This window comes from Mytilus californianus, unplaced genomic scaffold, assembly GCF_021869535.1.
Source record: "Mytilus californianus isolate M0D057914Y unplaced genomic scaffold, xbMytCali1.0.p SCAF_2, whole genome shotgun sequence".
NCBI lineage: Eukaryota > Metazoa > Mollusca > Bivalvia > Mytilida > Mytilidae > Mytilus > Mytilus californianus.
Window position 1 is genome coordinate 97,169,635 of NW_026262668.1, and position 26,521 is coordinate 97,196,155.

Consider the following 26,521-nt stretch of genomic DNA (forward strand, 5'->3'; position numbering starts at 1 on the left):
CCGCATGCGTTGATTGATATAATATTGTATATGTATTTCCGGTAACAATATTGTCAAATAGTGTACAAGGTGGCATAAAACAATAATTTTCAGCTTCTGAGGATTTAATTTTTGTTTGCCATGGTTAATTGAGTAAGTCACTTAGACTTTTTTAAATGCTTTAATATTCAGTGTAACAGATTTCTATTTTTAATGAAATCAATACTGAATCATTTTTGAACCACTCATATTTTGACTCATGACCAGAAAGTCAAAGATGAACATACATGTAATGCCTTTTGTTCTTTTTTGTAACTTATAAATAAGGACTTAAAACCAAATCCTTATATTTGTTTTTTACATGAAAGAAAAAAAACAGCATGTTGTTAAGACACCCTTCACATCTATTTTTAAGACTGTACTGTAAGTTATGACCTCTTCGAATTCCTGTCATTTGGTTGTTGTTGAGTTGCTGTCTTGAGGACATATTACCCACATCTTTATTTATTCATAGCTATATCATTATGAGGCAGATGTTACCCGAGAATTATATAATTAGGACAACGTCTGTTATTTTATTGATGCTTTTTGGTAATTGAATAAAAACCATATATATATAAACATTTTGGGGGGAATGGTACATGTATGAGGGTCTGGATGGGGTCTTAAATTTTTAGGTCATTTTCCTTTATTCTCTATATTTTGTGCCCATTTTGCTCTTTTCTTTATTTTGTTTAGTGGACGGCCATAGAATTTTGAGGGGGAGGGGGTGTGCAAATTTGATGAGGTCAGACTATTTATTTCCAACTTAGAGGCGACCAGAAATTTATTTTCACTCAGACCAAGGCCAGAATATTTATTTCCTGCTTGTCCAAAACGTGACACAAAAACTACTCCCACCCCAGAATAAAATGGTCGCCCCTAAACTAATTTAACTTTTATGATACAGATCCTTTTTTGGCAGGATACACATTGCATTCCCATGATTGCGATATCAAAATATAATAGCATAACAATCAGGGCCGATCCAGGGTCCTTGGAAAGGGTTATTCCAAATAGCAAAATATGTTTTTGGACGATTCTAAGAAAAAAACTACTAACCTTGTATATTTTTTAATTTTAGTTCATTTTTTTGTTTTGGAGTTTAGTGTGTCGTCACATTTTTGTTTAGGGGCCAGCTGAAGCCCGCCTCTGGGTGTGGGATTTTCTCACTGTGTTGAAGACCCATTGGTGGCCTTCAGCTGTTTTCTGCTCTTTGGTCGGGTTGTTGTCTCTCTGACATGTTCCCCATTTCCATTCTCAATTTTATTACTTAGAATCAAATGGTTGTCCCCTTGCCTATTTTTCTCTTTTCTTTTTTTTTTTGTCCTTTATTCTGCACTTTTCCCTATTATTCTCTATTCTGTAAAAAGTAAAATAACAAAAATACCGATCTCATAGGAAAATCCAAAACGGAAAGTCCGTAATCAAATGGCAAAATTAAAAGCTCAAACACATCAAACGAATAGATAACAACTGTCATATTCCTGACTTGGTACAGGCATTTTCTTATGTAGAAAATGGTGGATTAAACCTGTAAACCCCATCATGCCCATCCAGACCCATGATATGCTTTACAACATGGTAGCCTCTGGTAACAGCGTGAATGTGCATGTGCAACTGTTTAAAAAAATTAGTTAACAATTCTAAACTCACAATATATATGTATAAACTGTTATGAGGTCTTCATTCTCTATAAGGCAGCTAGCTCTTGATGGAATCCCGTGTCCTGCTGCTTGTTAACCTTTGTTTTCCTTTCACATGATGATGTCCATACTGAGACTATAACCAACTGGTTTCATCTCCGCCTCTAGTATGTGTTCTACAACTGATCTTTAAGTGCTTTTAATTAGTTCCTTTTAATACTACTATCAAAGAACTTATTAACATTTGTAATAAAGGATATGAAAACAGTGGAATTAACTGTTTTTGGAATTTAATTTTTATGCCCCCGCCGTATCGGAGGGGGCATTAAATTTTACCCTTGTCCGTCTGTACGTATGACCGTCCGCACGTCCCAAAGTTGGTTTCCGTTCTCTAACTTTAGTTTGCCTCAACCAAATGTTATGAAACTTATACACAATGCTTATTACCACAAAACACAGATCAAGTTTGAATTTTGGTGGCGTCACTATAATCGTTCTAGAGTTATGCCCCTTTACATTTGGAAAAATTGCTGAATTTTTTGTTTCCGTTCTCTTACTTTAGTTTGCCTAAACCAAATGTTATGAAACTTATACACAATGCTTATTACCACAAAACACAGATCAAGTTTGAATTTTGGTGGCATCACTATAATCGTTCTAGAGTTATGCCCCTTTACATTTGGAAAAATTGCTGAATTTTTCGTTTCTGTTCAACTTTAGTTTGCCTCAACCAAATGTTATGAGACTTTTACATAATACTTATTACCACAAAACACAGATCAAGTATAAATTTTGGTGATCACTATAATCGTTCTAGAGTTATGCCCCTTTACATTTTGAAAAATTGCTGAATTTTTCGTTTCCGTTCTCTATCTTTAGTTTGCCTCAACCAAATGTTATGAAACTTAAGTTGTACACAATGCTTATAACCACGTAATACAGATCAAGTTCGATATTTGGTGACATCACTTTTACGGTTCTTGAGTTATGCCCCTTTATAAACATAAAAATTGCTGAATTTTTCGTTTCCGTTCTCTATCTTTAGTTTGCCTCAACCAAATGTTATGAAACTTATACACAATGCTTATTACCACATAATACAGATCAAGTTTGAAATTGGATGGTGTCACTTTTACCGTTCTTGAGTTATGCCCCTTTATAAACATAAAAATTGCTGAATTTTTTGTTTTCGTTCTCTAACTTAAGTTTGCCTCAACCAAATGTTATGAGACTTATACATAATACTTATTACTTGTACCGTTCTTCAGTTATGTGCCTTTATAACTGTATATGATTTGCAAGCGGGGGCATCATCTGTGCCCCATTTATTTTTTTACATTTTAGATGAATTTCTTGTTTTTAGCTCACCTGGCCCAAAGGGCCATGTGAGCTTTTCTCATCACTTGGCGTCCGTCGTCCGTCGTCCGTAAACTTTTACAAAAATCTTCTCCTCTGAAACTACTGGGCCAAATTTAACCAAACTTGGCCAATATCATCATTAGGGTATCTAGTTTAAAAAATGTGTCCGGTCACCCGGCCAACTAACCAAGATGGCCGCCATGGCTAAAAATAGAACATAGGGATAAAATGTAGATTTTGGCTTATATCTCTGAAACCAAAGCATTGAGAGCAAATCTGACATGGGGTAAAAATGTTTATTAGCTCAAGATCTATCTGCCCTGAAATTTTCAGATGAATCGGACAACCCGTTGTTAGGTTGCTGCCCCTGAATTAGTAATTTTAAGGAAATTTTGCCTTATTTGGTTATTATCTTGAATATTATTATAGATAGAGATAAACTGTAAACAGCAATAATGTTCAGCAAGGTAAGTTCTACAAATAAGTCAACATGACCAAAATGGTCAGTTGACCCCTTAAGGAATTATTGCTCTTTTATAGTCAATTTTTAACAATTTTTCGTAAATTTTTGTTATCTTTTACAAAAATCTTCTCCTCTGAAACTACTGAGATGAATTTAACTAAAGTTGTAAACAATCATCATTAGGGTATGTAGTTTAAAAATTGTGTTTGATGACCCCGCCCTCAAACCAAGATGGCCGACATGGCTAATAATAGTACATAGGGTAAAATGCAGTTTTTGGCTCATATATCTAAACCCAAAGCATTTCTAGCAAATCTTTCAAAAGCAAAATTGTTCATTAGGTCAAGATCTATCTGCCCTTAAATTTTCAGACCATTCAGGCAACCCGTTGTTGGGTTGCCGCCCCTGAATTGGTAATTTTTAGAATTTTTTTCAGCTTTTGGTTATTATCTTGAATATTATTATAGATAGAGATAAACTGTAAAGAGCAATAATGTACAGCAAAGTAAGACCTACAAATAAGTCACATGACCAAAATGGTCAATTGACCCCTTAAGGAGTTATTGCCCTTTATAATAAATTTTTAACAATTTTCATAAATTTTGTAAATTTTTACAAAATAATTTCCACTGAAACTACAGGGCCAAGTTCATTATAGATAGAGATGATTGTAAGCATCAAGAATGTTCAGTAAAGTAAGATCTACAAACACATCACCATCACCAAAACACAATTTTGTCATGAATCCACCTGTGTCCTTTGTTTAATATGCACATAGACCAAGGTGAGCGACACAGGCTCTTTAGAGCCTCTAGTTTGATAATGCTTTTAATTCAGAGCACAGTTTTGAATTTTCAACTCTTTACATTACACTACCACACAATCTTTTAAAAAAAAAGTTTTCTTGTTTAATTAAATGGTCGTTTGAAAAATCTGATTTCAAATTTATCAACTCATATACATGTAAAGCCTTCCACTGTAATGAAAAATGTAAAGGTGCTAGCTATATACTTACTGGAAGTGTTATCAGATGATTAAAGTTGTCAATTTTGTCCTTGACAACATTTATGTAGGTTTCGGCAATAAAGTTTATTGACAGGCTGTTCACTGTAGGTATTCCTATAGGAACCGATTGTGCCCATTTAATAGCAGACTTGTTCCTGTACTTTTATGAATCACTGTTTATGGCCAAACTCATCAGTAAAGACCCGTCTAGTTTCCATTTAATTGATAAATTCAGCAACACTAATAGTTATCGTGATTATATATTTTTTCGATAAATAATCAAGAATTTTCTTAATACATGTATACAGCCGAAATTTATCGGAAAAAACTTACTTTAAATAAATCAAATATAAACATTAACCGTCCTTTCCTAGAATTAGGTATTTCAGTTTTACACAGGAAACTGTGCCCAAAAATTTATGATAATAATGACAATTTTTTGTTCCTATTGTAAATTTTCCTTTTTTGGAAGGTGACGTTCCTTGAGCACCGTCTTATGATGTGTATACAATGTATATCCCAACTCATTCGCTAGGCCTGTGTTCAAAGTGACGTTTTGGATTTCAATGAACGTAATCTATGTATTACTGGTTAAAGTCAAAGATTAGGTTACCACAAATGACTTAAAACCTTAACTATTAAGATTTAGTTTGAAAGTTTGGCTCTACATTTTTTTGTACTTGTAGAAAACTTATGACAAATGGGATAGCACATCCTAATATTTACGGTGATGTTGTTAACCGAGCCTATAAACAGTCAGTGGACTTACTTAAATGAATGATTTCCAAATCACTGATTCAAGTAACACTTTAATTTGTCCACAAATGTTGGAAGTAAGAGTTGTCTTTCTTTAATAATCACCGATTTAAGTAGTACAAATAAATCACTAGACTAAGTGATTTAATTTTATTGTAGCTTTAAATATACAATACTAATGATCCAGGGACTAATTATGTTTCTAAAGTTATCAGAACAAACATCTGTGTTGATAGGATGACCGGTCATGTCAGGTGATAATCTTGTACTGAATCTGGGATAATGACATGAAAATCACTTGTTTAAGTATCATACATTGTACCTCTATTTTCTTCCAAAAAATGGCTTCTTTAATTATATATAAGCATTAACTTAAAAGAAGCAAAAGGTTCATTTTTTTCAATTTTACGAAAAGTAAGATATAATCTAAACCTATATGTTTAAAATTTGGTAAAACTACAAAATCACAATTTGTGACAAAATTTCGCATTTTCTCCTTAAATAAGTGATTTATAAAATCACTTATTTCAGTAATTCCCCTGACTGATAAATCCAGATGCAATCCGGTTAAACTTATGGATCCTTTAAATAAACTTACATTTGTTGTTTTCTAAAAGGTTACCAATTCAACAATGTTATAAGATATTTGAGTATTGTTTTTATCGGGTATGCATATAAATATTGATTTTGTTATAAAAAAATTAAAGGCAATACATTGCTAGACAAAAAGAATTACCCGGTATATGGATTTTTTTATGCATACACATATACATACATGTATATATAAACATTATATATTCTATGTATTCTCCATACAACATGTATTTATTTCTGTTATAATTCCCATGAAGGACATACATTTATACTTATGTATTTATGTAAAAAATATTTTGAAGAAATCAAATCAGGAGAAATTTCAACTGAAACAAAAGTCATGATAATAATGATTTTTGTTATACGACCGCAAAAAAATTTTGTGGTCGTATATTGGTATGACGTTGGCGTCGTCGTCGTCGTCGTCGTCCGGCGTCGTCGTCGTCGTCGTCCGGCGTCGTCGTCCGAATACATATTGGTTTTCGCACTCTAACTTTAGTTTAAGTGAATGGATCTTTTTGAAATTTGACCATAAGGTTAAATACCACAAAAGGAAGGTTGGGATTGATTTTGGGGGTTATGGTACCAACAGTTAAGGAATTAGGGGCCAAAAAGGGGCCAAAAATGAGCATTTTCTAGTTTCCAGACAATAACTGTGGAACGGTGTATGGATCTCTCTGAAATTATACTACAAGTTTCCATACCACAAAGGGATGGTTAGGATTTGCTTTGGGGGGTTATGGCTCAAACCGTTTAGGAATTAGGGGCAAAAAAGGGGGAAAAACAAGGTTGTCCTGGTTAATAGACAAATACTTTAGTACAAAACATAATTTAAAGCAGTGTAAGGGAGATAAATCAAATACATCATTGAAATTATCTCCCTTACACTGCTTTTAAATTATGTATAAAGTAATGGTTAATGAACAATAAAGATAATCTAAAACAGTGTAAGGGAGGTAATCCAAATACAACGTTTTGGTTACTTCCCTTACTCTGCTTTTAAATTATGTTTAAAGAAATGCATATTTATAAAGGAAGACCAGTAAAAATATCTGCAAATGTTTTCATCTTTTTTTTTTACAAAAAAATCCATATGAAAGATTTGACACTATATTTTTATTAATTCTATTATAAAATAGATTAAGTTAGCACTATGGTAAATTTAAATGGGTAATTATGGTTGCCAACTCCATTGGAAATTTGAATTGAGATTATGACCATATCTTGAGGGAAAGAATTTTTTTGGGGGAAAAAGGGGGGGGGGGGGATAAAAAGAAATTGTGGGGGGCCAATTTTTTCTCATTTCAGATTTCAGAAATTAAAAAGAATTATTCTTCAAATATTATTTTTTTTTCAAATTTCAAATATTGAAAAATTTCAAGAAGTAATCTTTAATTGCACAGTATGGCGCATTAGATTTGTAAAATCTTTGATCACATTTATTTATTTGTTATGCCGAATCTAACAGTGTATTTAGATTTTTAATTTTGGGTCCAGTTTTCAAATTGGTCTACATTAATGTCCAAAGGGTCCAAAATTAAACTTTGTTTGATTTTAGCAAAAATTGAATATATGAGGTTCTTTGATATGCTGAATCTAAACATGTATTTAGATTTTTGATTTTTGGCCCAGTTTTCAAGTTGGTCCAAATTGGGGTCCAAAATTAAACTTTGTTTGATTTCAACAAAAATTGAATATATGGGGTTCTTTGATATGCTGAATCTAACCATGTATTTAGATTTTTTATTTGTGGACCCCGTTATCTAATTGGTTCATATTGAGGTCAAAAGGGTCCAAAATTAAACTTTGTTTGATTTCATCTAAAATTGAATTATTGGGGTTCTTTGATATTCCAAATCTAACCGTGTATTTAGGTTCTTAATTTTGGGTCCTGTTTTTTAAATTGGTCTACATTGAGGTCCAAAGGGTCCAAAATTAAACTTAGTTTGATTTTAACAAAAATTGAATTCTTGGGGTTCTTTGATTTGCTGAATCTAAACATGTGTTTAGATTTTTGATTATGGGCCCAGTTTTCAAGTTGGTCCAAGATAGGGTCCAGTATTTAAACTTTGTTTGATTTCAACAAAAATTGAATATATGGGGTTCTTTGATATGCTGAATCTAAACATGTATTTAGATTTTTGATTATGGGCCCAGTTTTCAAGTTGGTCCAAATTGGGGTCCAAAATTAAACTTTGTATGATTTCAACAAAAATTGAATATATGATGTTCTTTGATATGCTGAATCTAACCATGTATTTAGATTTTTTATTTGTAGGCCCCGCTATCAAATTGGTTCATATTGAGGTCAAAAGGGTCCAAAATTAAACTTTGTTTGATTTCATCGAAAATTGAATTATTGGGGTTCTTTGATATGCCAAATCTAACCGTGTTTTAGATTTTTAATTTGGGTCCCGTTTTTTAAATTGGTCTTCATTGAGGTCCAAAGGGTCCAAAATTAAACTTAGTTTGATTTTAACAAAAATTGAATTCTTGGGGTTCTTTGATATGCTGAATCTAAACATGTATTTAGATTTTTGATTATGGGCCCAGTTTTCAAGTTGGTCCAAGTTGGGGTCCAAAATTAAACTTTTTTTGATTTCAACAAAAAATGAATATATGGGGTTCTTTGATATGCTGAATCTAACCATGAATTTAGAATTTTTATTTGTGGGCCCCGCTATCAAATTGGTTCATATTGAGGTCAAAAGGGTCCAAAATTAAACTTTGTTTGATTTCATCAAAAATTGAATTATTGGGGTTCTTTGATATTCCAAATCTAACCGTGTATTTAGATTTTTAATTTTAAGTCCTGTTTTTTAAATTGGTCTACATTAAGGTCCAAAGGGTCCAAAATTAAACTTAGTTTGATTTTAGCAAAAATTGAATTCTTGGGGTTCTTTGATATGCTGAATCTAAACATGTGTTTAGATTTTTGATTATGGGCCCAGTTTTCAAGTTTGTCCAAGTTGGGGTCCAAAATTAAACTTTGTTTGATTTTAACAAAAATTGAATATATGGTGTTCTTTGATATGCTGAATCTAACCATGTATTTTGATTTTGGACATTGGACCATAATAGGTAAATTAAAAAAATTCAAGTTCTTAGACCACATTCTTTCTGTGTCAGAAACCTATGCTGTGTCAAATATTTAATAACAATCCAAATTCAGAGCTGTATCAAGCTTGAATGTTGTGTCCATACTTGCCCCAACTGTTCAGGGTTCGACCTCTGCGGTCGTATCAAGCTGCGCCCCAGCGAAGCATTTTATTTTAGTTAAAATATCTCCTTATTTGACTTCTTCAAAATATTTCTTATTATAAAAAAGATAATATAATTATATTGTAACCTTAAACAGGCAAAAACAATAATATTGCAAACCATTTCCCTGTTCACTGCCAGTTAAAATGATTAACAAAGTCCTGTCAAGGTTACATAATGTATGTTGTTGGAAAGGGAGAATAAATCAACTCTTTTGATAAAGCATGTATCATGTGTCTTGATCTCTGAAGTGATAATGAAGCTGTCCTTTGTGGAAATTATAACAGAAATAAATACATGTTGTATGGAGAATACATAGAATTAGTACTGCCAAGGTCTCCTTAAGTATATATATTTATAACAGAAGAAAAATTGTCATATAAATAACTGTTGTTAACTTTATAAATACATATAGTGATATCACTCATATCACACATCCAAGTGTTTGTATAGTGTACAGGAGGTATTTTGAAGTACATATACTTCCATACAAGGAAGTCCTCAGGCAACTGTCATTTGGTTAACAGTATACTTCATCAGATTTTGTTTGTATTTTACATTGTAAGTTATCAATAAGTAATGAACATGTATCTCTGTATCACTTACAATTGTGTTGCTGATTTTGTGGTGATAAATGATTAAACTTTCTCAGATTACTGCGTAGCTCTAACATGTCTAATAGCAGTCACTATGGTAACTGGAATAGGTATATTGACTTTTAGGCACTCAATGCAGATGGAGGATCCCAAATATATAATTTTTATGGGAAAGTCAAAGATCAGAGTAAAGTATACATGCATATAGACAATTTCTATAGAAATATATATAAGTGGTGGTCCAAGTGGCAAGTCTGTTTGTTTTTCTTGTCATTGGATTGATTGATTGATTGATTAAATTGGAGCAGATTTTTCATCAACAATACATCATATTACATATATTAAGGAGAACAAATTAAACAATATTAAGGTTACTGTTACCTGGTAAGTTCTGTAAAGTGTGTCAACGTCAACCTGAAATTTAAACTGCTACTTGAAAAGAGTATAAAATTGAGAATGGAAATGGGGAATGTGTCAAAGAGACAACAACCCGACCATAGAACAGACAACAGCAGAAGGTCACCAACAGGTCTTCAATGCAGCGAGAAATTCCCTCACCCGGAGGCGTCCTTCAGCTGGCCTATGCATGTTATAAGATAAAAAAAAAAGTAATGTGCACAATTAAGTCAGACCAAAGAAAGCAATTTATTCACTTGTAACAATATTTCAGAACATTAAGAACAACCTAATTATAATAGAATCGTTATTATACTGTAGAAAAGAAAATTCAAATTTGCTATTCAAGAATGCACAGTACAGTGTACTATATTTAACATGTTAAGTAATAATGAAATCAGTTACTTTTACATTGATATTAGACATTGTTCTAAGTATTGATACATGTAGATTCCATACAGCAGTATTAGGAACAATGTATAAAAAATGACAAAGTGTAAAAAAAATTTATACATTCAAAATATAAGGCTTGAAAGGAAAAAGAAAACGGTGACGTTACTGTACATGCTGTATATTTCATATTGTAAATTTTCAAATTGATATTTCTCCAAAATACAAGGATCAATTGTCAAAGAGTGGTATATACCTATAATATATTCTCGTCTAAAGTTCTAAAAAGTAACAATGCTATAAGATGTTGCATTTATATCCATTTGCATGCGTCACAGTCAACAAACATTTGTAGGCAAAAGATTCCAAACATTATCAAGTATGCTTTCTAGTACTAGTTCTGTTAATGAACCTTTACTGTATTTGAGTTAGCTGCAGTGACTTACTTGTACCAGTACAATATACATGTCAAATAATTTTCTTGATATACTTAAATGCTGTGACTTCAAGAAGGTTTTTAGGAATATAAGGGCACTAATTCATAGAGGTTCTTAAGTTAGGAGAACAAGGGGAAGATGTACGCTTATTAAATGCTAATCTATACTACTAAAATAACGAGGTCCAATTTGTTAGCCAGCATGACGTAAAAAATGACGAATTAAAGAATTCAACTTTATATAACTAATATAGGACAATGGTGTTGTTTAAAAATTACACCATTCCAGACCCTTTTGTTTTCTACATAATTAATATTACCAATAATTAACAAGTTTCAGGTTGAATCCGATACCATGGATACCGATACCAAAAGTATATTTCGCATGTAGTTTCAGGTTGTATTTACCTGTTACCTTCTGTAAATCCCTCCTATGTCAGGAGAACCCGGAATTCTTCCAGTAGTTGTTTTATACATATGTTACATTATAGTACACTATTTAACAAGTCTGTCATCTTCCACCTCAATACCATTATTAATTTTGGTTAATTAGTCAAAAATTAAATTTAGTTTATTGTTGTAAGAAAACCAGGACGGGTTCAAACAGAAAGATGGGTGTTCTAGTAATCTTTAAAAATAATTTCAATGCGATATAAACAAGGAATTATTTGAATCTGGAATAATTTTGAATTCTGGAAAATTGATGAGAAATATATGATGAAAACTAACCCAACTAAATAGGGTTAGCCATGCGCACATGGCTAAGGGGGGTTAGTTAGTTCATACTGAAATGATAGTGAAAGTAAAATTAACCTTAGCCATGCATGCACGCATGGCTAACCCTATTTAGTTGGGTTAGTTTTCATCATACATTTCTAATCAATTTTCCAGAATTCAAAATTATTCCAGATTCAAATAAGTCCTTGTTTATAGCCTTTTGTGCTAAGGTGGAAAAAGGCAAACTTCAATCAATCAAAATGGGATTATTAAAGTCAAATGAAATCCATTTGTGTGCTAAGGTGGTAAAAAGAAAACATCAATCAATCAAAATAGGATTATTAAAGTCAAATGAAATCCATTTTTGTGCTAAGGTGGTAAAAAGAAAACATCAATCAATCAAAATAGGATTAGTAAAGTAAAAATAAAATCCATAGTTATTCTACAAAGGTCAGAGTAGAATGGTGTTCCATTCTGATCATGCAAATGCATGTTTTGCAAATAATACTTTGAAGAAATATAAAAATCACAAAGGGAAAAAACAGTGCTTAATCCTATAACCTTTCCTGTCAGGATATTTTGAATAAAATTACTTAGTCATGTAGGTACTAATTACTATGATCAGTTGAACAAGTTAATAATCATAATGAAAAACAAATTATTTTGAAAATCTATGTAAAATTGATACTTGCAAAGGAGAAATCAGCTGACCCCATAAATTTTTTATTAAAGATCAATAGTTCTGAAATATTGGTTTAATATTACAATTATTGATTCTAGGTATATTAAGGTAGTTTGCAGTAAAGAAAATAATTAGTAATCAAAACCACTTTTATATTGAATCTTGCATACTCAAGTTGTCAATTTTATTGACAATCGTTTTTCTTCTATAATAAAAAGAATTTAGCATGTTTGTAAGTTTTGATAAGGAGATAAATCCATGCTGTTGTGAAGAAGTTGATGATTCCTTTTAATACATGTACCACCTTTCTGTGTCATTCACCATAAAAGTTATTGTGTTAACAGCATGTAGACAGTTAAGTATAGATACCTGTGAAATTGTCATTAATTTTGTCCAATTTCATAATAAAATCATGTTAAAATCTGGTAGTAAACTTGGCATTGAAGGAGAACTATAATTTTAAAAATAGAGGTAGAAACGCATTACTTTTTCCTTTGTATTGTAGTTGGCATTAAGATTTAATAGAAATCATGATTTATTTTTACTTTGTATGCCAAAATGGCATTATGCATCAGTAGAAATTGTAAATTAATTGAGCTTTGTTTTTGATGTAATTGCTAATTTAATCAATTTCAATGTCATTTTCATGGTATGTGATTTGTAGCAATAATTCTGTAAATGTCACACATGTTTTACAGAGATTTAAATTATGTAATGATATGATCATACTTCCTGTTTTGTTTTGTGGGTAAACATGATACAAGATTTTTATTGGTACAGTAGGTAAGAGTACATTTTTACATCTTTATTTGATGTTTCTCCTATATAAATTTATCTGTCAAATTAAATTTTGTTCGTTTTCATTTCAGATAAACAGTCATGAATATAGGAACAGCAACAAGTGAAGAAAATCCAACACATGTGTACTTTGGTACTCGTGGGTTCTGGATAACATACACTATAATTGTGTTGTTCTGTCATTTCTTATTACTGAGTATGCCATTCTTCTCAACAGCTTTGGCATGGACAGTCACATGTGTATTTCACAGTGCGGTAAGTCTGTTATGACAGATTTAATAGTTGTAACAAATTCTCTTATTATCTACTTAATCTGTAATTAATCACTTAAAAAAAAAACATTTTGTAAATTATTTAATAAAGTTAGTACTTTAACTGGAACTGAATTTACTGTCACACAAGTCTAGCTCTTTCAAAAACCTTGTTCATGTTCAAAGCGCCTGACCTTAGTCAATGTTTCAATGATAATTATTTAGAAATGAAAACTTTTTTCAATATATATTCAATTTAGAGATGGGTACAATTAATCCACTGATCAACCATTTAATTTGCTTCGGGCAAAATTGTGGTGCTGTTGAAATAACGGGCACAATGAATTCAACAGTTGAATTCATTGTGCCAGTTATAAATAAGTAGACAATTATACCAGATAATTGGCCTACACACCTTTATATCACTATATGTATTCTTATAAGAAAGAATAGTCGCATAGTTTGTTCTGTGGGAAACTATTTTAAATGGTAAATACCCTCCAACACTGAGGATTAAATATGGTAATGAGAAATATAAGAGTTAGCAAACAAGTTTTATTTATCAGAAGTAGAATTCTCTTATTATGTACTGTGAACGAAATGCATTGTGTAAATAGAAGTCTTCTTTGATGAATTCACATATGATGGTCTGTGTACCAATTCACAGATTTACAATCCTGTTGCACAGTGAAAAAAAACAAAATTTTATAATTACCAGTATATGAATATTGTGAGTTTTTTAACTGCATGTGTTCAGATAACAATGATGCTCACAAGTAAGTATAATCAATACCCTCTTAAAACTAAAATAAAGTAGTTAAAAAGATGTTTGAACTACAGCCTTATGTCAAAAGTGTTCCACCTCTGGGAAATTTCAACACTTTTTTTGTAAAGCATTTTGAAAAACTTTTTTTAAGGTACTTTCAATGGATCTCGTTTAATAATAAATAGGAGTTATTGCTTACGAATGATGATTTGACCCTTTTTGCATATTTTGCACTAACTATAGTAGAGAGAGCGAATGTTTAAAAAAATATGTGAAAAATATTATGCAAAAACAAAATCTACAAAATAGTTAAGTTACCAAAATCCTCAACCCTTTAAAGAAGTTATTGCCCTTGAAGGATGATTTTTATACGACCACAAAAAATTTTGCTTTGATTCTTTATGTTGGGAGTTTTTGCTATAAGTATTACAATTTTTCATGCTATTAGTATTACATATACTGAATCTAATTGTGTAAACAAAATAATTTGGGGGGGGGTCCATTTTTCTTCAAGATTTAAGAAATTGTCAATTTTCCAAAGAAAAACTATGTGTCACAATTGCATATTCTTTGTATATCGTCTAAAAACAGATTTACTAAGTATTGCGCAACAGCACAGTGTATTGCACAAAAGCAATAAATTGAATATAAATTCAAATCATATAACCAATTCTAAGTTCTTTGACTACAGTTATTCTGTGTCAGAAACCTATTATGTGTCAAAAATTTAATTACAATCCAAATTCAGACCTGTATCAAGGGCGAATATTGTGTCCATTTTTGCCCCAACTGTTCAGGGTTGGACCTCTGCGGTCGTATCCAGCTGCGCTTGGCGAAGCAATTTATTAACCAATTTTTTGGCATATTTTGAATAACTATAGCAGACAGATAGAATTTTCAAGTAGTAGAAATGATCAGCAAAATAAGATCTACAAATAACTTGGCATGGCTTTATGGAAATCGTCATTTAAAGGAGTTATTACCCTTGAAAGACTTTTTTTCTAATTTTTAGCTCACCCAAATGGCCAATTCAGCTTTTCTCATCACTTGGGGTCCGTCATCGTTAACTTTTACAAAAAACTTCTCCTCTCATTCAAATTTGGCCACAATCATCATTGGGGTATCTAGTTTAAAAATATGTCCGATGACCCCACCTGCCAACCAAGATGGCCGACATGGCTAAAAATAAAACATAGGGGTAAAATGCAAGTTTTGTCTATTATTTTGAAAACCGTTATAAATAGAGAAAATCTGACAGGGCAAAAATGTTCATAATGTTGATCTTTACCAATTGTTCATATATGTCAAAACTGTCAGACGACTTTTTATAGGAGTTATTGTTCTAAAATGACAAATTTTACCATTTTTTTCATTTTTGCCTATTAACTTGAAAACTATAATAGATAGGGAGAAACTTCAAATTGCAAAAATGATCTGCAAAACAAGTTCTGCAAATAAATTTTTGCATGGTCAAATTGTCAGTCGACTCCTTATTAGAGTTATTGCCCTTTGATGACGACTTTTACCAACTTATTGCGTTTTTGCCTTATATATAGATAGATAGACAGCAAAACAAGATCTACAATTTAGACAATCTGGAGGAAATCATCTGACGACTCTTTATTGCCCTTTAATGACCATTTTTTTGCGTTTTGCCTTATGTGATAAAAATTATAATAGATAAATAGACACTTTAAATCACAAAAACAATCAGCAAGGCAAGATCTACTAACAAGCCAATATAGTTAATAAACTGTCACTTTTTATAGGAGTGATTGCCCTTAAATGGGTTTTTTTTTACCCTCTTTTGTGTTTTGAGCAAAAACTAAAGAAGATAGAGAGAAACTAAACAGACTAAATGATCAGCAATCCAAGATCAACAAAACAGATTTTTGTCATGAATTCTATTCTCATCTGCAATGTTGGAGAGTGTCCTTTGTTGAATATGCACATAGACCAAGGTGAGCGACACAGGCTCTTTAGAGCCTCTTGTTTTGTTGTTGGCAAGAACTATAAAAGAAAGAGAGAATTTGTCAACAGGAAAATAAGATCTTCTTATAAGTAAACATGGCTGAAATTTTTAATAAACTCCTGATAGGATTGCCCTTGAAAGACTATTTTTATGCCCCCGTCGTAGCGTTGGGGGCATTGAGTTTTAGCCTTGTCCGTCTGTACATATGTACGTACGTAAGCCGTAGCGTTGGGGGCATTAAGTTTTACCCTTGTCCGTCTGTACATACGTCCCAAAATTGGTTTACGTTCTCTAACTTGAGTTTGCCTCAACCAAATGTTTTGAAACTTATACACAATGATTATTACCACAAAACACAGATCAAGTTTGAATTTTGGTGGCATCACTTTAACATTTCTAGAGTTATGTTCCTTTATAAATGGAAAAATTGCAAAATTTTTAGTTTCCGTTCTCTAACTTAAGTTTGCCTCAACCAAATGTTATGAAACTTATACACAATGCTTATTACCACAAAACACAGATCAGGTTTGAATTTTGGTGGCATCACTTTAACCGTTCTAGAGTTATGCCCCTTTATTAATGGAAAAATTGCAAAATTTTTATTTTCTTCTAAAATATCAAGTAATTTTTATACGACCGCAAAAATTAAAAATTTTTTGGTCGTATATTGGTATGACGTTGGCGTCGTCGTCGTCGTCGTCGTCGTCGTCGGCGTCGTCCGGCGTCGTCCGGCGTCGTCCGAAGACACATTGGTTTTCGCACTCTAACTTTAGTTTAAGTGAATGGATCTCCATGAAATTTCACCATAAGGTTCAATACCACAAAAGGAAGGTTGGGATTGATTTTGGGGGTTATGGTACCAACAGTTAAGGAATTAGGGGCCAAAAAGGGGCCAAAAATAAGCATTTTTGTAACTTTCAGACAATAACTTGTGTGTAAGTGTATGGATCTCTCTGACATTGTACCACAAGGTTCCATATCACAAAGGGAAGGCTGTAATTGATTTTGGGGGTAATTGCCTCAAAATTTTAGGAATTAGGGGCCAAAAAAGGGGCAAAAAACAAGCATTTTTCTAGTTTCATGACAATAACTTGTGTGTAAGTGTTTGGATATTTCTGAAATTGTACTACAAGGTTCCATATCACAAAGGGAAAGCTGGAATTGAGTTTGGGGGTAATTGCCCAAAAGGTTTAGGAATTGGGGGCCAAAAAGGGGCCAAAAATAAGCATTTTTCTAGTTTCCAGACAATAACTTGTGTTCAAGTGTATGGATCTCTCTGAAATTGTACTGCAAGGTACCATACCACAAAGGGAAGGCTGGGATTGAGTTTGGGGGTGATGAATCATAAGGGGGTTCAAAAAATTGGGGGGGGGGATTTTTTTTTTTTTTTTTTTTCTTTTTTTCCTTTTTTTTTTCTTTTAAAATTTTCCATTTTAAGTTGGTTATTTCTGATTTATATTTAAAAGCAAATAATAATGATATGGTAGGAGATACACACCAAACAGGATGTGTAAATTATTATATAATAAGTATTGTGCAATAGCAAGAAATTTTCAATTGCACAGTATTGCACAATAGCAAGAAATCTTCAATTGCACAGTATTGCGCAATAGCAAGAAATCTTCAATTTAACAGTATTGCGCAATAGCAAGAAATATCCAATAGCACAATATTGCGCAATAGCAAGAAATTGTCAATTGTACAGTATTGCGCAATAGCAAGAAATATTCAATTGCACAGTATTGTGCAAAAGAAGATACTTCGTATAAATTGCTTATTTCTTGATCAATTTCAATGGGGTTTTATTCTTGAATTCTTGGGGTTCTTTAATATGCTGAATCTAACCGTGTATTAAGTTTTTGGATTTTGGTCCCCGTTTTTAAATTGGTCCACATTGAGGTCCAAAGGGTCCAAAATTAAACTTTGTTTGATTTCATCAAAAATTGAATTATTGGGGTTCTTTGATATGCCGAATCTAACCGTGTATTTAGATTTTTAATTTTGGGTCCCGTTTTTTAAATTTGTCTACATTAAGGTCCAAAGGGTCCAAAATTAAACTTAGTTTGATTTTAACAAAAATTGAATTCTTAGGGTTCTTTGATATGCTGAATCTAAACATGTGTTTAGATTTTTGATTATGGGCCCAGTTTTCAAGTTGGTCCAAGTTGGGGTCCAAAATTAAACTTTGTTTGATTTCAACAAAAATTGAATATATGGGGTTCTTTGATATGCTGAATCTAAACATGTATTAAGATTTTAGATTTTTGGCCCAGTTTTCAAGTTGGTCTAAATTGGGGTCCAAAATTAAACTTTGTTTGATTTCAACAAAAATTGAATATATGGGGTTCTTTGATATGCTGAATCTTACCATGTATTTAGATTTTTTATTTGTGGGCCCGCTATCAAATTGGTTCATATTGAGGTCAAAAGGGTCCAAAATTAAACTTTGTTTGATTTCATCAAAAATTGAATTATTGGGGTTCTTTGATATGCCAAATCTAACCGTGTATTTAGATTTTTAATTTTGGGTCCTGTTTTTTAAATTGGTCTACATTAAGGTCCAAAGGGTCCAGAATTAAACTTAGTTTGATTTTAACAAAAATTGAATTTTTGGGGTTCTTTGATATGCTGAATCTAAACATGTGTTTAGATTTTTGATTATGGGACCAGTTTTCAAGTTGGTCCAAGTTGGGGTCCAAAATTAAACTTTGTTTGATTTCAACAAAAATTGAATATATGGGGTTCTTTGATATGCTGAATCTAAACATGTATTTAGATTTTAGATTTTTGGCCCAGTTTTCAAGATGGTCCAAATTGGGGTCCAAAATTAAACTTTGTTTGATTTCAACAAAAATTGAATATATGGGGTTCTTTGATATGCTGAATCTTACCATGTATTTAGATTTTGTATTTGTGGGCCCGCTATCAAATTGGTTCATATTGAGGTCAAAAGGGTCCAAAATTAAACTTTGTTTGATTTCATCAAAAATTGAATTATTGGGGTTCTTTGATATGCCAAATATAACTGTGTTTTTAGATTTTTAATTTAGGGTCCCGTTTTTTAAATTTGTCTACATTAAGGTCCAAAGGGTCCAAAATTAAACTTAGTTTGATTTTAACAAAAATTGAATTCTTCGGGTACTTTGATATGCTGAATCTAAACATGTGTTTAGATTTACCATGTATTTTGATTTTGGACATTGGACCATAATAGGTAAATTAAAAAAATTGAAGTTCTTAGACCACATTCTTTCTGTGTCAGAAACCTATGCTGTGTCAAATATTTAATCAGAATCCAAATTCAGAGCTGTATCAAGCTTGAATGTTGTGTCCATACTTGCCCCAACTGTTCAGGGTTCGACCTCTGCGGTCGTATCAAGCTGCGCCCAGCGAAGCATTTTATTAAAATTGGAGTTATCTTCCTTTGTCTATGATTATAGTTGAATCAACTACAATCAATGCTTTATACAATGCAATGTTTAATTTTTGACTTCCACTGATAAAACACAGATCAAGTTGAATTTGGGTAGTGTCACTTTAACCATTATTGAGTTATGCCCCTTTATAAATCGAAAGATTGCAAAATATTTGGTTTCCATTCTGTAAGTTAAGTTTGCCCCAACCAAACATTATGAAACCTATACATAATATTCATTACCACAAAACTAAGATCAAGTACAAATTTTTGTTTCTGTTTTCTAACTTTAGTTTGCCTCAACCAAATGTTATGAAACTTATACACAATGCTTATTACTACATAATACAGATTAAGTATGAAATTTGGTGGCAACACTTTTACAATTCTTGAGTTATGTCCCTTTATAAAAATAAGAATTGCTGAATTTTTCGTTTCCGTTCTCTAACTTTAGTTTGTTTCAACCAATGCAAATATTATAAAACTTATACACAACTGTTCTAGAGTTATGCGTGTTTACAAATAGAAAAATTGCTGAATTTTTAGTTTCTGTTCTCTACTTAAGTTAGCCTCAACTAAATGTTATGAGACTTACACACAATGCTTATTACCACAAAACTCAAGTTCAAATTTGGGTAGCGTCAATTTTACTGTTCTTCAGTTATGTCCCTTTATAACTATATGATATGCAAGCGGGGGCATCATCTATGTGACTGTCCACATGTGGACATTTTCCACATTTATTTCCATTTATGTCTCGCCTGTGAGGAAAGTCGCAGTATGTGAGACATAGGTCACATGTAGGTATTACTATCCTGCGGCAGTGGCGTAAACTATTTGTATGAAGCTTTATATTTCAGAAGGTAGAATACCTGAATGCTTCATACCTTGTATGCAGATACCTTATGTTACGAAGTTTTGGTCTGTTATATGTCCATTGTCCTTGACCTCATTTTTATGGTTCATAGCTATAGACTGCTTGAAAAAAAATTACATTTTTTTTTGTCATTTGAATTTCTCACTTATTATGAGTAAAAGGATAACTATACTTGGTATATGGGTTCCTTGCAACGTCTACATGTCTGTCAGACAGAGTTCACCTGACCTCAACCTCATTTCATGGATCAGTCATCAAGGTTGAAGGAACATTATTAGGTCCGTTTCACAGATACTATAAGCAGTAGGTCAATTATTTGTAGTGTATGGAATGATTGTAAGAGGTACATGTCAGTCTGACAGGTTTCATCTGACCTTGACCTCATTTTCATGCATGGTTCATTGGTCAATGTTAAGTTGTTGTGTTGTGGTCTGTTTTTCAAGTAATATGAGCAATAGGTCAACTATATTTGGTGTATGGAATGATTGTAAGGTGTACATGTTAGGCATGCTGGTATTATCTGACCATGACCTCATTTTTATGTTTCATTGGTCATTTTTAAGTTTTTATACGACTGCAAAAAAATTTTTGTGGTCGTATATTGGTATGACGTTGGCATCGTCGTCGTCGTCCGGCGTCGTCCGAAGACACATTGGTTTTCGCACTCTAACTTTAGTTTAAGTGAATGGATCTCTATGAAATTTTACCACAAGGTTCAAGACCACAAAAGGAAGGTTGGGATTGATTTTGGGGGTTATGGTACCAACAGTAAAGGAATTAGGGGCCAAAAATAAGCATTTTTGTAACTTCCAGACATAACTTGTGTGTTAGTGTATGGATCTCTCTGACATTGTACCACAAGGTTCCATATCACAAAAGGAATGCTGGGAATGATTTTGGGGGTAATTGCCTCTAAATTTTAGGAATTAGGTGCCAAAAAAAGGGCAAAATACACCGCATTTTTCTAGTTTCATGACAATAACTTGTGTGTAAGTGTATGGATCTTTCTGAAATTGTACTACATGGTTCCATATCACAAAGGAAAAGCTGAAATTGAATTTGGGGGTAATTGCCCAAAAGGTTTAGGAATAAGGGGCCAAAATAAGCATTTTTCTAGTTTCCAGACAATAACTTGTGTTTAAGTGTATGGATCTCTCTGAAATTGTACTGCAAGGTACCATACCACAAAGGGAAGGCTGGGATTAATCTTGGGGGTAATTGCCTAAAAACTTTTGGAATTAGGGGCCAAAAAGGGGCAAAAAACAAGCATTTTTCTAGTTTCAGGACAATAACTTGTGTGTAAGTGTATGGATCTTTATGAAATTGTACTACAAGGTTCCATATCACAAAAGGAAAGCTGGGTTTGAGTTTGGGGGTAATTGCCCAAAAGGTTTAGGAATAAGGGCCAAAAATAATTTTTTTTCTAGTTTCCAGACAATAACTGTGTTCAAGTGTATGGATCTCTCTGAAATTGAACTGCAAGGTACCTTACCACAAAGGGAAGGCTGGGATTGAGTTTGGGGGTGATGAATTATAAGGGATAAGGGGGTTCAAAAAAATTTTGGGTGGGGTGATTTTTTTTCCTTTTTTTTTCTTTAAAATTTTATTTCTGATATGTACATAAAAGTAAATAATAATGATATGGTTTGAAAAGGTAAATTAAAATTTTTTAAGTTCTTAGACCACATTCATTCTGTGTTAGAAACCTATGCTGTGTCAAATATTTAATCACAATCCAAATTCAGTGCTGTATAAAGCTTGAATGTTGTGTCCATACTTGCCCCAACTGTTCAGGGTTCGACCTCTGCGGTCGTATCAAGCTGCACCCAGCTTTGGTTATTATCTTGAAAACTGTTATAAATAAAGAGAAATTTAAACAGCAAAACTGTTCATTAAAGTAATAGCTACCAATAATTCTCTAGTTTTGTAGTTCTGATACAAATGTACTTAAGATTTGTGGTAGCTCTCCAAGAGAAATTTTGTAAATTTTATTGACAATTGAAATTTGTAATTCAAAGGTATTTTATGTAATAAGTGTAACACATACAAGCAAATAGAGTTAATCTGAAGTTGCATGATCACATGCAGTTGTTGTTAAAGAATTTTACCATATCTTTTCAGTTTACTTATATAATGTTGCATAACACAAAAGGAACCCCATTTGGCACCCCAGAACAGGGGAAGGCAAGAACACAGACAACATGGGAACAGATTGATTGTGGACAACAGTTTACACCAACGAGAAAATTTTTGACTATTGTGCCTATAGTTTTGTACGTATTGATGTTATTATTAGGTTTTCCATTAGTTTAGATATAGTAGTATAAAGCAGAAAGCTGTCTAAAATGAAGTCTTATATCCTCGACCAGTCTTAACAATTAACCACAAGCCCCAAGGACCAGGCCAGTAAAATTGTTGTCAGGGCAATATCAATTACAGAGATTTTATGAAAGACTGAATTTCAGGCTTTTAAGTCAAAAAGTTTTTTGTGAAGACTGCTGAGGACATAGGATGAATACTCTTTTGTAACAAAACAGTGTAATTTATTACTTGACTAATCTAGACAAAATATTCAGTCCCATAGGGGTTTTAATTAGGGGAGTTTCAAAGTATTACCTATTCCCTTACAGTCACCAGTAGTTGTAAGTCATAATAGATATTTATACCTAGACACAATTATAAAGGATGTAACATTTGTTTACCTGTCTATCAGTCGGTGTGACCATTATTACTATGCTGTCGCCAGTATAGTATATAGTACATCTTTGTTGAATCCTCTTTGAATTTAAATGAAAGTTTCTGCTAATCAAAACTGTGGATGAGTTCAATAATAACAAAATGGGGGATCTTTTCTTCAGAAGGGGGACTTGTAAAATTATCCTTATCCCATATTGCCACGCCACAGTAAAGCCTTCATTTTATATCAGAACCTCTTCACATCTTGATGAATGTTTCCACTTATCAAAAAATCTTTGATGAGTTTGATATTAAAAAAAAATCTGAAATTTGGGAGCATTTTTGGGACCTGCATAAAGATATCCCTTTTAATACTAATTGCTTTGATAGAAAAATAAGAAAATGTGGTATGGTTGCCAATAAAAACAACTCTCAACCAGAGACCAAATGACATAGAAGGTTAGCAACTGTAGGTCACCATACTACCTTCAACAATGATCAAAATGAATACCAGGGCTTGCATTTTCATAGCACTTCCTTGAAAATTGAATTAAGATTTCGACTAATGATTTCATTTTTCATAGCGTTTTCTTGAAAATTAATTTAAGTATAATTCAATATTAAAACCACCCACAGCTCATGAAACTGTCTTTTATAAAATGATATCTATGATATGCTATTCAACGTGATTGCCTTCACTATATAGCTGATTGCTCACTTTAAGTATATGTTTCATCTTGGTATGAACCAGTTAAAACCAGTTATCATTGTTCTGATAGTAACAGCATTATGCTGCACGCCAATCCCATGTATCCCATCATCGTTAGATATTTATCATACTGTGACGTATACCTATTTATTCAAATAACAAGTTATTATGTAATATATTAAGTCAATGTGGACTACTTGTTCAGATAGAATGCCATAAAAACAATAAAAACTTTTAATTACCATTATATTTATAATTGTCAATTTTACTATCTTGCAGAAATTATTATATGTTTATTCAAATGATCTTTACAGATTTTTTCTGGCAAGTTTCTATACCAAGTATGACACAGTACATTTTATCTTCAATCTTGGAGCCCTTGGATTAGGAGTTATACCAAAACTCCCACAGTTACATGGTGTGAGAATATTCGGAATTAACAAGTGGTAAACATCCAATCAGAATGCTTAACAACAAGTGGTGGACATTTCAATTGAGCAAGACATGCTTCTGATGTTTGCTTTTATCTATTTGTAAAACAAGTTCTGAATGTTTATTTGATAGTGCTTTGGTCGCCTTTAGAAATGTTAAACTTTAAGACCTTTTAAATTAATTGATCTTTGTATTTGTATAGATCATACTTGGTATTTTATGAATGTAAGTTTATAGGAATGGTTGTTTTTGTATGAAAATGTGATGTTGAAAATTATGGATGCTTCGAAGACAAGAATGATATTTTGTTGTATAATGTAGCAGAAATACATTGTAAAGGGCAAAAAGCTTTAGGGATTTGTGAAGTATTTTCCATTTGTGATAATCTTTTCTTCAATTTCTTTGGATGATATTAGAGTAATGGTATTTATTTATAAGGAAATGTCAGGTAAGATCTCTAGCTTCATATCAGATAAATGCATTGTTACAGGTAAAATGTATGTGACCGAATCGTGTTCTTGATTGGTTAATTTAGTACTACTAATTTTGTCAGTCATGAATTGTGTATTGTTATATTTATAGAAATGATTTAGATGTAGGTGCTTTGATGTAAATATTTAATATTTATAGGTATTTTTAGTACTGAACCTTACAAGGCAAAGACAATTTTAATGGACTATTTCTCATGCACTTAACAGTGATCTAGCTAGGAATAAGGGGTAGAGGGGCACAGTTTGGAAATGGCCATGTTAGTTGGGTTTGCTGTCTGAATAGGGGCAACTTGATCACATTTATAGATAAAATATTGGGATAATTAAATAAAATTTATGTAATTTTTTTTCTTAATATATAGTATTATGTGGTAGTTAAATGATATTTTTTGCATTGAACATATTTTTTTTCTATTCAGAAAACAATAATTCTTAAGGCAGCACTATAAGGGCAGAGCGAACTGTGCCCCTCAATTTGGGCTAGCTAGGACACTGCTCAGCATCAGGGATGGGCACGATTACTGACAAATGTAATCGATTAATAATCGATTACATGAAGGTATTTTGTGCAATCGATTAATAATCGATTACTCAGATTTTTGTATGTAATCGATTGCAATCGATTACTTTATCAAAAGTAATTACATTACTTTTTGATTACTGTCAATTACATGCTTCAAAATTAAAAACAAAAAAAAAGTAAGTTAAAAACTATTATGTTGATCAACGTTTGTATAGTAGATATTTAGAACTTTACCAAAAAACAGCATTTAAATCATTGTTTCCAAATTATTAGTTGACAGTTGTTATCTAGATGGAATCTCTTACTGAGGATCAGAATTATTTAAAAAAATCTTGAAATTTGACTTTCAACATGAATTAGAGATGACATTGCATTCCATCAATCACTTATATATATGTTTAAGGTTTTTTTTCAATAATTTTGCTTTCGTACTGACTTAAGGTAGCTTTTTTGTTTTTATTCATTAAAAGCAGGTATATTTTAGCATAGTTATTTACAATGTTGGAAGTTTTCTCTGAAGAAAGTATAAAAAAGTAGAATTATTAATTAGTTCAGCTAATTTTAAGGATCAAAATTTATAATTATAATGACAAACATGATTTAATCCTTTTGTTGGAAAACCACCTTAATTATAGGTTATAAAACTGCCAATGGAGTACAATTTATAACCTGGGGCAAAACATTGTAAATCTCCATCTTAATTAGACAAACAGTAATTGAAATAAAAACAAAGTATGTGTCTTATATAGTGATTAGAAGACTTTGATCATCTGATTAGTAAAGACAAGAAGTTTGTTAAGATTTTTTTATTCTATAATAAAATTATAAACAGTATATATTTATAGTGTCAACGAGGGATACATGTATCTTTTTCTGAAAAGAATTTCAATGCATAGGCATTGGTTCACTGTTAAAAGGATTTTGTGTACTTATTTTTTATATACATGTATATCATAACATTATAAGAAATCAACTGTTTATCTATTCTAAGCTTAAATCTTATTGAAAAGTATGCTTTTAGGAAATTTAATACAAATAAGCTTACTACTTTAAGGAAGTACAGAACTTAACTTAAGACAGTCATTTCTTATTTTAAATCTATTTTCTTATTTCAAATCTATTTTCTTATTTTAATATAAAAGGTGTTGACTTATTGACAAGCACATAAATCCATTTGTTTCAAAAGCTAGATATAAAGTAAATTATGGTAGGGGATCTGGTTGATCATAATGCAGCTTGAGACAATAGATAGAAATATAAAGGCAGTTGATAAACTCTTAAGTCATATCAGT

General features: G+C 31.9%; 1 protein-coding gene across 3 annotated transcripts; it reads left to right on the forward strand.

The window, feature by feature from the left end:
- The first annotated feature begins 26 nt into the window (after positions 1-26).
- On the forward strand, positions 27-25,203 carry LOC127730496 (ORM1-like protein 1). Of its 3 annotated transcripts, none has more exons than XM_052238927.1 (4): positions 27-132; positions 13,189-13,372; positions 22,520-22,671; positions 24,098-25,203. In XM_052238927.1, exons 2-4 carry the CDS (start codon positions 13,199-13,201, stop codon positions 24,231-24,233), a joined length of 462 nt encoding a protein of 153 aa, XP_052094887.1. In that variant the 5' UTR covers positions 27-132; positions 13,189-13,198; the 3' UTR covers positions 24,234-25,203. The 3 variants fall into 3 exon arrangements, with proteins under 3 accessions (XP_052094887.1, XP_052094889.1, XP_052094888.1); XM_052238929.1 differs by lacking the exon at positions 27-132 and adding an exon at positions 9,646-9,663; XM_052238928.1 differs by lacking the exon at positions 27-132 and adding an exon at positions 13,085-13,102.
- Positions 25,204-26,521: the final 1,318 nt, after the last annotated feature.